The sequence below is a fragment of the Aedes albopictus genome, chromosome 2 (assembly GCF_035046485.1).
Source record: "Aedes albopictus strain Foshan chromosome 2, AalbF5, whole genome shotgun sequence".
Taxonomy (NCBI): Eukaryota; Metazoa; Arthropoda; class Insecta; order Diptera; family Culicidae; genus Aedes; species Aedes albopictus.
This window is the reverse complement of record NC_085137.1, coordinates 216753069-216770593: the sequence shown is the minus strand read 5'-3', so window position 1 is coordinate 216770593 and position 17525 is coordinate 216753069. Positions and strand designations below refer to the sequence as shown.

Below are 17525 nucleotides of genomic sequence, written 5' to 3'. Positions count from 1 at the left end.
TTTTCGGCGCTGCGGGACGAGCGAGAACACATTCTCGGGAGAAATCCGGGTCTGAATTTATCGCACGTCTTTTTTCGCCGATAATGCGTGTGAGGGAGTTTTCTATGATCGCGATCGTGATCGATAATTTCACTCCCTGTCATTCACATTCATTCACATTCATTCACATTCATTCACATTCATTCACATTCATTCACATTCATTCACATTCATTCACATTCATTCACATTCATTCACATTCATTCACATTCATTCGCATTCATTCACATTCATTCACATTCATTCACATTTATTGACATTCATTCATTCATACGTAATGTATGTTCTTATTATTTTCGCTTTAAATTAATTATTGTGGAAGAGCTCATAGAGTAATATAAGCTAAGAGGTAGGTTTGGTCATAGCTGGGGCGTTACGCGCTTCCTTAGAATAGACGTGTGCGCCGCTGCGCCGTCGCCGTTGAGAAACGACAAAGATTTTTTTTTTCTTGTCAGCACCTTACGAACCATCTATTATTCGGTCCTAATAGAAATAATAGTGGTAATTTGTATTTTTTTTTCTTATTATTGTTTGAATGATTTTTCTTGAGATCTTTTATGAATCTCTTGCAATATTTTTCATGATTTCTTACTGTAATTCTTCGAGGATCCTCGTTTAATTTTTTACTTTATCAAAAGTACTAAGCGAGATTTTGTTGTAATTCTTATTGGATTATCTAAACTAAACTCCAATTAGCCTACAAATGGTTGAGGCAGCGAATCGCTTACCGGTGACGGGTGATTCGATTCCTGATCCTAAGTGTTCAAAATATTACAGCTACTTTTTCAGGAATTCTTCCAGAGATTCCTTTAAAAAAAATCCATAATTAATTTCAGAAATTCCTCCAGAATTCTCTAATAGAGGAACCTCTACAAATTCTTCAAGAATTCTCCAAGAAAACCTTCTATGCTTGAAAAATTCCTCCAAGGTTTTTTTTTTCAGAATATTCACCGGGGTTTCTGTCAGAAAAGTTTCTAAAGATTCTAGACATTCTTACAACGATTTTTATCTCAGAAAATAAAAACTGTAGAATTATATAAGCAATTTCTCTAGGTATTTCTTCAAAAAATCTTCCGAATATTGCTTCAAAATAGTTATGTATGTAACGAGTTGCAAAAAGTTGATTTTTTCAGCAGGAGTCGTACATTTATCCAACGAGTTCGATACAAAATTTTATGCAATGAGTTGCATAATGAAAAATAGTTGCATACACGCTAAAACCGCTCAGCGCCTAAAATGTGTAAGACCTACTCACAAGTGCATAATTTCAAGACTACACTCTTCTAAATGCGAAATGTCGATATTTTTTTTGTTTACTAAGGTCACTAGTCTAGATTACCGTACAACAATTTTTGCGAATTTCACGATTTTGCGGACGCAGGAGCTGTTTTTGTGAATGTGTGCGGATTACACATTTTTGGTGTAGTCTGGAAGTTATGCACTTTTGTGCTGAGCGGTCTTAGTGTGTTGCATTATGAACATTATGCAATTCAAATGAGTTGCATTATGAAAAATCATTGCATAAAATGTTGTATGGAACTCTGCACTCTTCGTTTTTATCCAACTCGGCACTCGTGCTGAAAAAATCAGCTTTTTGCAACTCGTCACATAAATAACTATTATGGATGTCGTAATGTCCTCCTTAACAGCAAATTTTTAAGCGAACCTATGGATTCCTTCATAAATGGGTCCTTTGAAGCATTAGAAAGTCCATCAATTACGTCACGCAATAATTGTCCATTTTCAACCCCACGCAGCCAACGCAAACTTTTTGCGTGCGACCTCTGCAACTAGGGTATGGGACTGTTACACCACAGATAATGCACAATGGGTCCAGAGCCGCATTTACGAAGACAAAAATGTTTGTGCCTAAACCTTAAGTTTTAGATACATAATATCTTTGGGAAAGTTTCTTCATATTCTACGACCTTGTTTCTCATTATTGTGAAATTAGGGTGGTCCCTCTAGTTTAGCTGATCCAAACACCTGCTTTTTAATAGTTTTATGTACGCTTACAAAATGTTCTACAAAGTTGTAAAAGAATTTATTTGGAGTAAGTTTGCCAAAGAAACCATTATTCTATCTCTTATGGTTCCTAGCTTATATTTTTTTAAAGGAACATGTTAGGGTGGTCCATGAAATTCAGTTTTCTTGCAATAACTTTTAATCCATTCGTTTCTCGTAAAAACTTTGTTCCGAGCACTTTAAGAACTACCAATAACGCATATATTTTCCTAAGAGCTCAATGTTCTATCTCTCATAATTAAAAAGATATTGGATCTTTTCTTCAAAAAATCACTTTTTTTTAAATGTCATATCTCAAAAAGAGCTCAATGTTCTATCTCTCATAGTTGAAAAGATATCGGCTTTTTTCTTCAAAAAATCACTTTTTTCAAAAAGTCATATCTAAAAAAGGAACAAATCGCTGAATTGCATTGAAAAGATCGTACTCTGTTCTATTATGGTGAAAAAAATTTGAGTACCTTTTTTGTTTGAAGCTTTTTATTGAATTATAAAAATACGGGTTTTCACATAGAAAATCAGTTACATACATACATTTATTTGTTCCACATCATTAAGACAAGACATAATCAACAATAGTACGCCACAATACTCGGTTTGTGGCTGCCGCTCTCCATCCTCGGTCACGCCCAATGCTCGCCAAGTCACGCTCCACCTGGTCCGCCCATCGTGCTCTCTGCGCTCCACGCCTTCTTGTGCCAACCGGATCCGTTGCAAACACCAGCTTTGCAGGGTTGTTGTCCGGCATTCTTGCAACATGCCCTGCCCACCGTATCCTTCCGGCTTTGGCCACCTTCTGGATGCTGGGTTCGCCGTAAAGTGCAGCGAGCTCGTGGTTCATCCTTCTCCGCCACACACCGTTCTCCTGCACACCGCCGAAGATCGTTCTTAGCACGCGTCGCTCGAAAACTCCGAGTGCTTGTAGGTCCTCCTCGAGCATGGTCCATGTCTCGTGCCCGTAGAGGATTACCGGTCTTATTAACGTTTTGTACATGGTGCATTTGGTGCGTGGGTGAATCTTTTTCGACCGCAGTTTCTTCTGGAGCCCGTAGTAGGCCCGACTTCCGCTGATGATGCGCCTCCGAATTTCACGGCTCACGTTGTTGTCAGCCGTCAGTAAGGATCCGAGGTAGACGAATTCCTCCACCACCTCGAAAGTATCCCCGTCTATCGTAACATTACTACCCAGACGGATCCGGTCGTGTTCGGTTCCGCCTACCAGCATGTACTTTGTTTTTGAGGCATTTACCACCAGTCCGACCTTTGCTGCTTCGCGTTTCAGGCGGGTGTACAGTTCTGCCACCGTTCCAAATGTTCTAAATGGCACGGTAAAGGCTGGGTATGCTGCGCAATTCAGATCCCATTGTGATCCACTAGCCCCTGCCCAGCAACTCCTATCCCTACCTCCACGCGGTACCGGCCGGAAACTATGAGCAACCTTAGGGAAGATCGGGTAACCAACCCCGGTGGGACCTTTGGTCGTAGGCTGACAGGGAAGGGGGGGTTTGCTTCGGCAAACCTGAGCGTCTGTTCTCCAGGAGGAGCGGCTCACAACAGCGTCTGATCCCCATGTTAGGGGCGGCTGATCCACGTCCGAGTGCCAGGGAAGGACTCTAAGCTCAACTGTGCACTATGGTCCTCCGGAAAGTAGGGGGTTGGTGTCAGGCCCTACGAGCCAGCCGTAAAAACCCATTGTAACGGAAAATCAGCAACAGAATAATACGAACCGAGACCAACGGCAACGACCCCAGCGAACAAAAAGGACTTGTGATTGGAAACTCGGTACGTGGAACTGCCGATCTCTCAACTTCATTGGGAGCACCCGCATACTCGCCGATCTACTGAAGGACCGCGGGTTCGGCATCGTAGCGCTGCAGGAGGTGTGTTGGACAGGATCCATGGTGCGAACGTTTAGAGGTAATCATACCATCTACCAGAGCTGCGGCAACACACGCGAGCTGGGAACAGCTTTCATCGTGATGGGTGATATGCAGAGGCGCGTGATCGGTTGGTGGCCGATCGACGAAAGAATGTGCAGGTTGAGGATCAAGGGCCGATTCTTCAACTTCAGCATAATAAACGTGCACAGCCCACACTCCGGAAGTACTGATGATGACAAAGACGCATTTTACGCGCAGCTCGAACGCGAGTACGACCGCTGCCCAAGCCACGACGTCAAGATCATCATAGGAGATTTGAACGCTCAGGTAGGCCAGGAGGAGGAATTCAGACCGACGATTGGTAAGTTTAGCGCCCACCAGCAAACGAACGAAAACGGCCTACGACTCATTGATTTCGCCGCCTCCAAAAATATGGCCATACGTAGCACCTTTTTCCAACACAGCCTCCCTTATCGTTACACCTGGAGATCACCACAGCAGACGGAATCTCAAATCGACCACGTTCTGATTGACGGACGGCACTTCTCCGACATTATCGACGTCAGGACCTATCGTGGCGCCAACATCGACTCCGACCACTATCTGGTGATGGTCAAACTGCGCCCAAAACTCTCCGTCATCAACAATGTACGGTACCGGCGACCGCCACGGTACAACCTAGAGCGACTGAAGCAACCGGATGTCGCCTCAGCATACGCGCAGAATCTCGAGGCCGCGTTGCCAGACGAGGGCGAGCTCGATGAGGCCCCTCTAGAGGACTGCTGGAGTACAGTGAAAGCAGCCATCAACGACGCAGCCGAGAGCACCATCGGGTACGTGGAACGGAATCGACGGAACGAATGGTTCGACGAAGAGTGCAGAACGGTTTTGGAGGAGAAGAATGCAGCGAGGGCGGTAATGCTGCAGCAAGGGACTCGACAGAACGTGGAACGTTATAAGCAGAAGCGGAAACAGCAGACCCGCCTCTTTCGGGAGAAAAAGCGCCGCCTGGAAGAAGCGGAGTGTGAAGAAATGGAACTGCTGTGCCGTTCCCAAGAAACACGGAAGTTCTATCAGAAGCTCAACGCATCCCGCAACGGCTTCGTGCCGCGAGCCGAAATATGCAGGGATAAAGACGGAGGCCTCTTGACGGACGGACGTGAGGTGATCGAAAGGTGGAAGCAGCACTTCGATCAGCACCTGAACGGCGTGGAGAACGTAGGCACGGGAGCCCACGGCAACGGAAGGAACGACGACGCCAGTGCAGCGGAGGACGGAAATGAACCAACTCCCACGCTGAGGGAAGTTAAGGATGCCATTCACCAGCTCAAAACCAACAAAGCAGCTGGTAAGGATGGTATCGCAGCTGAACTCATCAAGATGGGCCCAGAAAAGTTGGCCATCTGTCTGCATCGGCTGATAGTCAGGATCTGGGAAACCGAACAGCTACCGGAGGAGTGGAAGGAAGGGGTAATCTGCCCCATTCACAAGAAAGGCGACCATTTGGAATGTGAGAACTTCAGGGCGATCACTATTTTGAATGCTGCCTACAAAGTGCTATCCCAGATCATCTTCCGTCGTCTGTCACCTAAAACAAATGAGTTCGTGGGAAGTTATCAAGCCGGCTTCATCGACGGCCGGTCGACAACGGACCAGATCTTTACCGTACGGCAAATCCTCCAGAAATGCCGTGAATACCAGGTCCCAACGCACCACCTGTTCATCGACTTCAAAGCGGCATACGATAGTATCGACCGCGCAGAGCTATGGAGAATCATGGACGAAAACGGCTTTCCTGGGAAGCTGACTAGACTGATTAAAGCAACGATGGACGGTGTGCAAAACTGCGTAAGGGTTTCGGGTGAACTATCCAGTTCATTCGTATCTCGCCGGGGACTGCGACAAGGTGACGGACTCTCATGTCTACTCTTCAACATCGCGCTGGAAGGTGTGATGCGACGAGCCGGGCTCAACAGCCGGGGAACGATTTTCACAAAATCCGGTCAATTTGTGTGCTTTGCGGACGACATAGAAAATCAGTTGTAACTATTAAAATCGATGAGATACAAGGTTGGCGTCTTCGACAATATTGTGAGTTTTTGGATGCTCTAAAAGTGTTCAGAACAAAGTATAGCGAAAAAATCAACGCATAAAATTATATTGAATAAAAACAGATTTTCATATGGATAACAAAACATTTCAAGACATAAAATGACTCAATCATGAATCTTCTTTCATGTTCTATAAATATATGAAGCCAAGGGGAAGTCGTCACCTGCTAAATTGTTACATCGAGCCGGGGGAAATAACACCTGCAAATAAATGCTTCGGTTTGAGCAGTTTGGGTGCTAGTGAGATACCAAACGATGCTTTTGAAACAAATTTCTACTAAGTAATATGTCTGTTTGTCTGTGGTGACCATCATAGTGTCATTCGAAAAGTTAATCGATAAATTTTCGCTATCGCCGAAAACGATAATTCTGTTTAACGTTATCGCCCACTACTATGATGATAAATTATCGCAGATTTATCGGCAAAGCTGCAGCCCATAATAAGAGAAAATATTTAGAACATGTCAAAGCTCCATCTCTTACGGTTTTAGAGATATGGGGCGTTTTGTGCAAAGTACCCCTAAAACTAGTTTTTTTTTTTCAATGTAGCTACAACAGATAAATTCCTACAGTTTTGTGACCTGCTACAAACTTGTTCAGGATATCAAAATACACATCTTTTTCGAAGATGTGAAGACATTATACCTTAAAACAAAAAAGTTATAGGAAAATTTCTCAAATACTTCGGTCAACTTTCACCTTAAGTAACTATTTCCGGCGCAAAATGACACAGATGGCTCGGTCGGCCAGTGTTGCGAATACTCACTTGCAAGAGTGATTCTCATTTGCTTCTATCTCAGTCCAGAAGCATGCTATCAAAAAAGAAGTTAGAAGGGCTTTTAGATTGTTGTTTAATTTAAAAGTTTGCCGAATAAAGTAAATGTCGCAGACGCATACCAAACTTGTGAGAGAGCTGTGAGTACGAGGTGAGTAAAATTCGTGTAATTTATACTCACCTTGTACTCACAGCTCTCTCACGGTTTTGGTATGCGTCTGCGACCTTTACTTTATTCGGCAAACTTTTAAATTAAACTTACCCCTTCAAACATCATTTTTTGATAGCATGCTTCTGGACTGAGATAGAAGCAAGTGAGTATAATTTTTTGCTAGTGAGTATTCGCAACACTGCGGTCGGCAGTTGAAATATTAGACTATCACTTGAGGGTGGAAGCCCTCGTCGGCAATAATGGCAAAGGTGGTTCAAATACAAGGCAAAAACTTATTATTTTGCCTGTAATACAAGATAAAATACAAATAACATAAAAATAAATAATATTTAAATAAAAAAAAACAATAATTTAGATGTCTGCAGTAATTTTTACTGCATAGCGCAACTTCCGGCAAAATTGTGCAAAATTTTTGCAGAAAACGGCGAGATTTTATCACTTGAATTGAATTGAATCATAAGAAAATGATATTATAACCATTACAACCCAAAAGCTTAAGCAAGTTCTAAATAAAAATATTAAATTTCTTCAAACCTAATACAACATATGCCTTAACTCTTTGGAGCCGGAGGGGTCATATATGACCCCGGCGATGAAACCGAGCATAACAAACGTGTTCGACACCAGCGAGGTTGCGTCGACAGCGGCGAAAAAAATCGGCTCCAAAAGGTTAAAACACAGTGTAACAAAAATTACCTTTTTGTTTGTCTGAAGAGCAAACTTATGTGTCTCCGAAGGATTTTGGGCCGCTGAATCCGAATCCGGGCTTAGATTTGCTCTATCACGTCACAATTTTGAGCTATACCTCAATTTATAGGGCAAAATATGCGATTTTGGGCTTTTTTGACTGCAAGCCATTAAGCAAGGAAATATTTTTTTAAGCAATCAAAAGGTTAATTGGTCAATCAACATCTAAATCAACGACTCATGCAAAATATTTCGTTTTACCAAATCGAATTTGATAGTTTTAGAGTAATGCGGGGCAAAAGTTCGCACCTAACAGACTTCATAAAATAACTATTGACCGAAAAGAAAATAATATCGTTTTTCTTCGTTAAACGGGTCCCTATCATGCTGCCTTCAAAACGTAGTACTAGATTTTTTCGCGTTCCTTTTGTAGTTTTAGTAATACAAGTTTTAAAACAAGTACTCCAATGCGAACTTTTGCCCCATAGTGGGGGCAAAAGTTCGCATCATGCGGGGCAAAAGTTCGCACCTTTTACAGGATGGTTTATTGGTGTGATGTCCATTAATTTCATGTTAATTCATGTTCATCTTTTCACTCTAGCCATTAAATGTGTTTCTTTCTGTTCTTAGCATTACGACCCTACTGGAATACGACCTGATGTTCAGCTTTTGTACAGAGTGTGTTTTATGAAGGCTTCCACAACTAATAACTAAGAGCTGTTCTTTCCAGCGTTACTCAAGTTGTCAAAATACATTGTGGGGTAATCAAAGAGATACGTGTTGCACAAAATACTTGAAAAAAATTCAAATATACAGCAAAACTGTTGAACGGGACCGTTATCTTATCCCCGTCAGTATGGTGACGTTATGGTTATGGTGGGTTATAACTGTGAATTTACAAACTAAACTATGAAAGACCCCGGTAAAGTAGATGAACGTAAGACCTTCAGAAACATACGAAAATACGCGACGAGGATGACGAAGAAAATGTTTTAAAATGTTCTTTTAGCCATTTTTCATTTATTGATTTAAATACGTGAACATAATGTTTGCCTTACAATCAATCTTCTTACAAAACTAAGTTCACACCCTCTGTTGCAACGATTTCAGGGTGCATACTACTCATATTATGCATATATAGCAGTTTCTATACGAAATTATCATTGCTTCAAAGATTCTGTAATTATATTGATGTACTAGATTCAGAAATCTAGTGCGAACTTTTGCCCCACATCTACTGCGAACTTTTGCCCCACTGTCGAGGTTTTAACAATGTTCCGTTCTGAAAGATGCACTAGTAGTTTATTGTTTATTCGAATGCACCTCGCGTACTACTATGGAATAACGATTCTGCGACATAAAGAGGTTATGAGATTCTTCTTCTTCCTGTTACTACTAATTCTTATTTCAAAAGGTCCAAAAATTCTATCAAAACGCCTAGAAACACATTTTTTCGCATAACTCTGCCAAACCATAACGAAATCGTTCCAAATTTTATTGACAAGTAGCTGACCTGGTTATGCGTCGAACCCATACAGATTTGTTTGGGTTCTTAACTAGTGCTCAGAAAAAGACCCACTGCGAACTTTTGCCCCGTGCGAACTTTTGCCCCGCATTACTCTAAGCGATTTATGTTAGGTACGATATTTCCCATACAAGTCACCCTCCAAAAGTTGCATGCAAGTTTTCATACTAGCATAAAATGCTTAAATCTATCAAATTTGATTAGGTAAAATCAAGGGTAAAATGAAATATTTTGCATGTGTCGTTAATTTAGATGTTAATTGACCCTAGGATAATTGACCAATTAACCTTTTGATTGCTTGAAAAAAAGATTTCCAAGCTTAATGGCTTGCAGTCAAAAATCCCAAAATCGCATATTTTGCCCTATAAATTGAGGTATAGCTCAAAATTGTGACGTGTTGGAGCAAATCTGAGCCCAGATTCGGATTCAGCGGCCCAAATTCCTTCGGAGACACATAAGTTTGCTCTTGAGACAAAAAAATGTTGCGCTGTGAAACCAATGTCTGTCAGTAGACTGTCTACCCAATATTAATGACTACTATGGTTAGAATATTAAATACGTTTTTATATATAACTTCGCAGTTCTAATTAAGGTGAAACATCAAGAAATCCCATAGCAATGTTGCATACAAACTTTAAAGGCACAAATATGACGAACGAAGCATCGAACCAAGCCGCACTTGTTTATCCTGGCTTTGCTCACTTGCAAAAAGAGGCAGCTTTTCCAAATCGAGCGTCCAAATTTGTTAACGATTTGTAAAGATTGGTGCTCTTGAAAACGTGAGTAGGGGTCCAAGTCGGCCATTGTGGCAGCTTTTGCATTCTCTGATGTTTCTTCTTAAGACGAAACTGGAAGCATTTTCTTATGTTTACGGTTTTTTGAATTTTTATTAAATCACGAAACAATATTTTCAAAATCGCTTTTCTTGCACATGTAGAGTATGGATCAAGGCATCTTCTAAATTTTTTTGAGGTGGAAAATGTTTTCCATTTTTGCAGAAACCATTTTTGTGAAATTTTGTTCAAAAATTGTTTCTGCAAATACGAAAAACATTTTCCACTACAAAAAAAATCAGAAGATACCTTGATCCATACTCTACATGTGCACGAAAACCGATTTTGAAAATATTGCTTCGTTATTTAATAAAAAATCAAAAACCAAAAAGTGAGGAAATGCTTCCAGTTTCGCCTTAAGATAGTTGTAAATTTACATTCTTCAAAACATATTTTACGTTGTTATGGTGTATTATGTATGTACTAGAGATAAAATTGTGAATTTAGATATTGAGGATGCATTTTTGATTACTAATATTAATCCACGTAAATTTAGTGTTTGGAAACAAGGGCCACCTTGTTTCAGAGTAATTCTCCTAGAAGTGTGAAAGAAATTCATTTGGTTCATAAGTGAGATGAACGTGTTTATGTCTTCAGCAAAGTTGTAGTTATATTAAGGTTTCATTAAGGTGGCATTAGACTGTTTGTCATTATGACAAATATTTGCCATTGAAGTCCGACATTTATTCAAGGTTGCTATGATTCACGTTGTGTTGGTCATTTGTTGGGCTTGTTTGGCCAAATATTTGTCACGTCTAATGGGTCCTTTAGACGTGACAAATATTTAGTCAAACAAGCCCAACAAATAACCAACACAGCTTGAATCATAGCAACCTAGGATAAATGTCGGACTTCAATGGCAAATATTTGTCATAATGACAAACCGTCTAATGGCACCTTTAGAGAACTTGTTGAACAATTGTTCTATCTGCTCAATTTCTAGATATACGGCTATTGTTTGTACACGGACCCTTTAAATCAGTTTATACGTTGTACCTTTTCCTAGATATTTTTGGGAATCACATTTTCATTTTAGGGTAACATTAAAAGTGCCCTGAAAAACACATCAAAACTCAAAAAATTATCACGGATTGAAATTGATTGATGGGAGAATCCGTGTGGAATACATCATTTTGATTTTTTACATTAAAACATGGATTTTTAACATAATTCTACACATACAAGTAAGTTTGTAAACCAAGTTGTAAACTCAATGAGTTTAGCTAACAAACAAGCTAAAACAATGAAATATTTTCCAAATCGATGCTGTTCATCCAAATCAGACATATTCACGTAAAAAATTCAACTTCGAAGAGTTGTTCCTAAAATTTTATTGAAAGCATAACCTTTTTTTTTTCAATTGAATAGTATTTTTGAGAGTTTATTATTGGAACATGACATAACATATGTCATAATTTTTGAAAAATATACGAATTGACCCTAATTCTGATTTCACATCAGAGCATATTTTTACGTGATTTTTTATGTTTTCGTTATAATCAAGTGATTTATTTTATTTTTAAGTTCAAGATCTTCTTCTTCTTCTTGGCGTAACGTCCTCACTGGGACAAAGCCTGCTTCTCAGCTTAGTGTTCTATGAGCACTTCCACAGTTATTATCTGACAGCTTCCTCTGCCAATGACCATTTTGCATGTGTATATCGTGTGGCAGGCACGAAGATACTCTATGCCCAAGGAAGTCAAGGAAATTTCCTTTACGAAAAGATCCTGGACCGACCGGGAATCGAACCCGTCACCCTCAGCATGGTCATGCTGAATACCCGTGCGTTTACCGCCTCGGCTATATGGGCCCTAATATGGGTTCAAGATCAGCAGAAGTATAATGATATACGTTGTCACACAGTATCCAATCGTTAAAACATTCAGAAATACGTTAATTGATGTTAAACACCACCGTGTTCATTTTACCCACAATTCCCCTAGGCAATATTTTAAGGCTTATTATTTTAACAACTACTGGAAGAACTACGTTTCGTTAAAAAACGAAAAACATGGAATCTTCTATCCTCCAATCCAATCTTATGACTATCGTAACAAATAACTTGTTCAAAATTAGATATGCTTTTTTTCATGAGACCATATTTTTTATAATTTTACGGAGGCGCTTCAATATCACAAAGCCAAAAATTGGTGTAAATGTGCAGAAACGGTCCTCTCTCCTCTTCTTGGCGTAACGTCCTCACTGGGACAAAGCCTGCTTCTCAGATTAGTGTTCTATGAGCACTTCCACAGTTTTTAACTGAGAGCTTCCTCTGCCAATGACCATTTTGCATGTGTATATCGTGTGGCAGGCACGAAGATACTCTATGCCCAAGGAAGTCAAGGAAATTTCCTTTACGAAAAGATCCTGGACCGACCGGGAATCGAACCCGTCACCCTCAGCATGGTCATGCTGAATACCCGTGCGTTTACCGCCTCGGCTATATGGGCCCAACATCATAACTCATTTGAGTTGCATTATGAACATTATGCAACTCAAATGGGTTTCATTATGAAAAAATCATTGCATAAAATTTGTAAATTGGTGTAAATGTGCAGAAACGGTATGTGGGTTAAAAACAAGGAGAGGAACAGTGTAAACAAGTTTGTTGTTTTGTGTGTTTGTTTCCTTACTCCTCAACAAGGAAGTACGGAAGCACGTGCTTATGCTTATGTGTTCATGCGCCTCGAGGTTCAACATCGCACGTCCTTAGCAACGAACACGTCGTTTGTTGTGGTCATTTCTTACTGAGGCGTTCGATCTAATAAAACTCATTGTGCTTAAATTGTTTGTTAATATCAACTTCAAGCTGTAAAGGTTCAATATTTGAAAATGTTCCGGCATGAGTATGGGCTCGCAATGGATCGGGATCAGAATAGTGCTTCGAACGTATCGTCCTACCAAGCAGACGATCTTATGGAAAAGCTTAAGCTCTTGAACTACGAGAGACTCTTGCTCAAGGAAATGAAAATGAAACAAATCAATCGATACTACTTCCTGAAATCGTTCAACCCGGGTGAACAATTCTTCATGTTTACGTCGATATGTGCGTGGTTGATTCGGAAAATCGGCAAAACATTTGACCAGCCACAAGAGTTCGATGATCCTAATATGGTCATATCGCGAATCATTCGAGTTTTGCAGGAAATGGTAAGCGCTATTTTCAGCATATTTGTGCACAAATCAATAATGTTTCACTTCACAGGACGTCCCCACTGATTTTCAAACGAACAAGCTCATTCAAGGAGCGGGTCCCATTTGCATCTACATAATGGACTGTCTAGCAACGCAGGCACTAAAACTTACAAAATTCCAAATCAAACGACCAGAATGTAGGAAGGAAGACGATCCGATGGTAGACTTAATTGAAAACGATTCGGAGATAATCTTGGAAAAAGTAGAAGAAGAACAAATGGCGGAAGGTAGCGAAGGAAGTGACGACGAAGGCAACGGCTTGTTTGATTTGAATTTTTCCGACCAGAAGAACAAGAAAATAACCATCAAAGAATACAAGGTAGACTCCCTGACCGATAGTGAAAATTGGCGGTTGGAGTTGGAGCGAGTTTTACCCCAGTTGAAGGTGGTGGTCAAGACGGATCCTCGTGATTGGAGAGCTCACCTGGAGCAAATGAGAAGCCTTCGGTCTAACATCGAAAGTGCTACCGATGAAACGGATAATCAGCTAAAGAAGCTACAAACGGACATCAGCTACGTCATGGAGAAAATCGAAAGTCGGGAAAAGCATCTGAACAACGATTTGAAGGAACTGATTCAACAGTACAAACAGATTTTGGTGGAATACAACCATGTTAATAATCAAATCAAGGCTATCGATAGTGAAAAAATGGGAAAGGAGCACGAGCTTTCAAAAATAACCAATGAATTAGAGAATATAAAGATTCAGATGGAGCAGCGTGGTAACTCGATGACGGATGGAAGTAAGGCGTGCAAAAATAGTATCTTAACAGCATGTATAACAATATTTGTTTCCAGGTCCATTGATCAACATTAAAAAAGCAATATTTAGAATCAAGGAGGAAATCTCTGATATGGACGTTAAGATTGGTGTAATGGAACATACGCTGAATTCGGAAATTATCAAGCAAAGTGCCCAATACGCTGAGTTTGATTCATTAGTTATGGCAGCCCATTAGGATTTAAAATAAAATGCAATAATATGTGTATAGATTGTCAATGTTTTTCTATTTCTCGCGTTAAGTTTTATACAGGCGTTTTAGTAATGATCGATTTTCTCTTTCCTCTATAACTTGGCCGGTATAGTTATTTATGTAACGAGTTGCAAAAAGTTGATTTTTTCAGCACGAGTCGTACATTTATCCAACGAGGCTTGCCGAGTGCTACTATTTTTTATTATGCAACTCATTTCATTTGTATAATGAATCAGTTTGGAAAAGTTGGCCATTAGGATATCGAAATCAGTTATATAAAATAGAAATTATGATACTGAAACGTTTAAAGATCCCAAGAAAACTGATTGGGGATCCTACTCAGATATCCTACAATCCGAAGAGTACATCATAGAATGTCACATCAAGTCCATAACACAATTGGAAGATGCGTCCAAATCCATTAAAAACAAAACTCTTAACGCCTACCAAGAGAGCTATCCAACTAAATTAATTTTCGAGTAGAGACGTTCCATGGTGGAATTAAACTCTTGAGAAGCTTAGGAAAACTGCGCGTAGGGAATTCAATCGTGCCAAGGGAACCGGCGATGGGAGCCTATACAGAAAGGCCCTGACGAACTACAATACAGAAATAAGGTCAGCCAAATGGAAATCGTGGATTCTAATGTATGAAAGCATAGAGAATACACCCGTAGTGGCCAGACTCCAAAAAACTCTTTCAAAAGACCACTCCAATGGTGTGGGTAGCCTCCGAAAGACGGATGGTTCGCTCACTGTAGAGCCTAGCGATACACTGAGCGAATTGTTAAAGATCCACTTCCCTGATTCAATCACTGAATCGAGCATCGGCCACCAAGGCACTGGAATTGCTGTCTCATATCCACAAGAGATCCAATCATGGGTTTCTGGATCTAAATAAGACGCAATAAAGGATGCAAATTTCACTCGGGCCAAGGTTGAGAGAGCTGTGAGATCTTTCGAGCCATTTAAGGGGCTGTCCATAAACCACTTTTCAACCCCCCCGCGTAGTCATTAGTCCATACAAATTTTTTTATTTGTCCATACAAAATGGTCATTGGCCGAAACCCCCCCCCCCCCATGACCACGTGGTTTATGGACAGCCCCTAAGCCTCCTGGCATGGATGGAATATTCCCAGCGTTGATCCAAAAAGAGGAGAAAACACTGGTTCCACCCTAGGTTGAGATTTTTAGGGCAAGTCTGATTTTGGGGCATATACCTAACGATTGGCGTCAAATCCGGGCTATCTTCATTTCGAAGGCAGGAAAGAGAGATAAAACCAACCCCAAAGCATTCAGGCTGATAAGTTTATCCTCTGTAATGCTCAAAACTATGCGAGTACATAAATCACAAATTTATGAAAGCAATGCCTTTGTCAAAAAACCTATTCACTTATCAAAGTGGAAAATCTACGATCTCGGCACTACATACGGTAGTTCAAAAGATCGAAAAAACACTTAATGCAAAAGAAATTACTCTTGTAGCATTTCTTGATATTGAGGGCGCATTCAACAACGCTTCTTATTCGTCTATAGGGTCAGCAATATTGAGGAGAAAATTCGACCCATGCATTGTTACCTGGGTAGGGTATGTGTTCCATGATGGAACTTCCATTAGTAATCTCACGCTCCCAAATTCATCCTATTCGAAAACAAGCTATTACGGCACCGATTGATTCCGTTCTTTTTGTTTTCATGCGAACTCACTTCTAACAAAATACAAAAATATGAAACAAAACAAACAACGCTTCAATCCTTTGTTTTTAGTAGGATGAAAATGGGAGCCACATGCTTAATAAGGGAACCAATACCCTACATGCTATGCTAGCTAATCGAAAAATCTCCTCTGAGCTTAGCGGTTCATACATTACTGTTAAAGCAACAAGGGGTGTCCACAAGGCGGAGTGCTTTCCTCTTTGTCGTGGTCACTGGTGGTGGATGAGCTTCTAGACAGCTTAGAGAGAAGAGGCTTCGAACAGTTTTACACTTTTTGAGTTCCATTTTGGCCCCATATCAACTGTGCAAAATTTCAGCTCGATCGGAGAAACTATATTTTAGCGCCAGCCATTTTAAGTTTTCATACGATTTACTATGGGGAAAATCACTTTTTCAAAGAAAAATCGCCACAGGCTGCCCCTTAACCCTTAAAAATATACCGATGAATGATTTCTGTTGGAAATTTCACGAGTAACCGTCTGAAGACCGCAAAGCGATCTTTGGCATGTGGAAAAAGTTATTGACTGAAACCCGAATGGCATGCCAACGCTGTTTAACATGTAAGGAATAACAATAAATAATATAATCTCGTCATTTTATGGATCAGGTAAGGCTGAATTTTTTTTTCCACGAATATCGCATCGCTTTGCGGTCTTCGAAGGTCTGATTCCTCGTGAAGTTATCTACAGAAATCATTCAACGACTTATTTTTAGGGATCAATGGGTGACCTCAAGCGATTTTTCTTTGAAGAAGAAAATTTTCCCCATAGTAAATCGTATGAAAAACTAAGAATGGCGGGCGCTAAAATATAGATTCTTTGATCGATCTGAAATTTTGCACAGTTGATATGGGACCAAAATGGAACTTAAAAAGTATACATAAGTTCGAGTTTTTTTTACATTTTTTATGTTTTTCCATATAAGCCGTGTACCAGGCTATTGGATATGCTGATGACGTTGTCATTATTGTACGAGGCAAATTCGAAAGTGTTATCGTGGAAAGAATGCAATCTGCCCTAAATCACACTTTTTCCTGGTGTCAAAAGGAACAACTAGCCATAAATCCTACAAAAACTTCCATTATCCCTTTCACCAAACGGAGAAAGGTCCAACTGAAAATATCTAGGTGTCATACTCGACGTAAAACTGAATTGGAACTCTCATCTCCAATCAGTTGTGCAGAAAGGTCTCAATACACTTTGGGTTTGTTCAAAAACCCTGGGTAAAAGATGGGGCCTAAAACCAAGTACATATGATCATGTGGATTAGGCCTGTCCACATTTTCAAAAATGTTCTCTGGTTCTCAAGTCCACCCCCATATTTTGATTGGCATCCTAAAAGAAGTAACTGTTCAAAATTTCATCCAAATCCATTGAAATTAAGCGGTGCATCAAATCAATTTTGTGTCTTTCGACTATTTTTGAACCTCACTAAAACTTGTCAAAACTTAATTTTTGGCAGAAATTGAAAGCTATACTTGTTTGCTACAACTTTTTCGAACAACGTGTGCCAATAAAATTGAAGGAAACATGTGTAATTATCGCATTTGTGATCAGAAAAACCTTAAAAAGTTGATTTTTCGATAGATTTTGTTCTGGA

General features: G+C 40.1%; 1 protein-coding gene across 1 annotated transcript; it reads left to right on the top strand.

Moving 5' to 3' along the window:
- The first annotated feature begins 12588 nt into the window (after positions 1-12588).
- LOC109433046 (intraflagellar transport protein 57 homolog) lies at positions 12589-14212 on the top strand. Its single transcript, XM_019709425.3, has 3 exons — positions 12589-13194; positions 13250-13982; positions 14038-14212. The coding sequence occupies exons 1-3, from the start codon at positions 12877-12879 to the stop codon at positions 14196-14198; spliced, it is 1212 nt and encodes a 403-aa protein (XP_019564970.3). The 5' UTR covers positions 12589-12876; the 3' UTR covers positions 14199-14212.
- The last annotated feature ends 3313 nt before the right edge of the window (positions 14213-17525 follow it).

What these genes read in the sequence shown, in the direction of transcription:
- LOC109433046 (XM_019709425.3), top strand. Translation starts at nt 12,877, where the DNA reads ATGTTCCGGCATGAGTATGGGCTCGCAATGGATCGGGATCAGAATAGT. An exon ending in TTCGAGTTTTGCAGGAAATG is followed by an intron (nt 13,195 to 13,249) that starts GTAAGCGCTATT and finishes TTCACTTCACAG; the next exon opens with GACGTCCCCACTGATTTTCA. An exon ending in TAACTCGATGACGGATGGAA is followed by an intron (nt 13,983 to 14,037) that starts GTAAGGCGTGCA and finishes ATTTGTTTCCAG; the next exon opens with GTCCATTGATCAACATTAAA.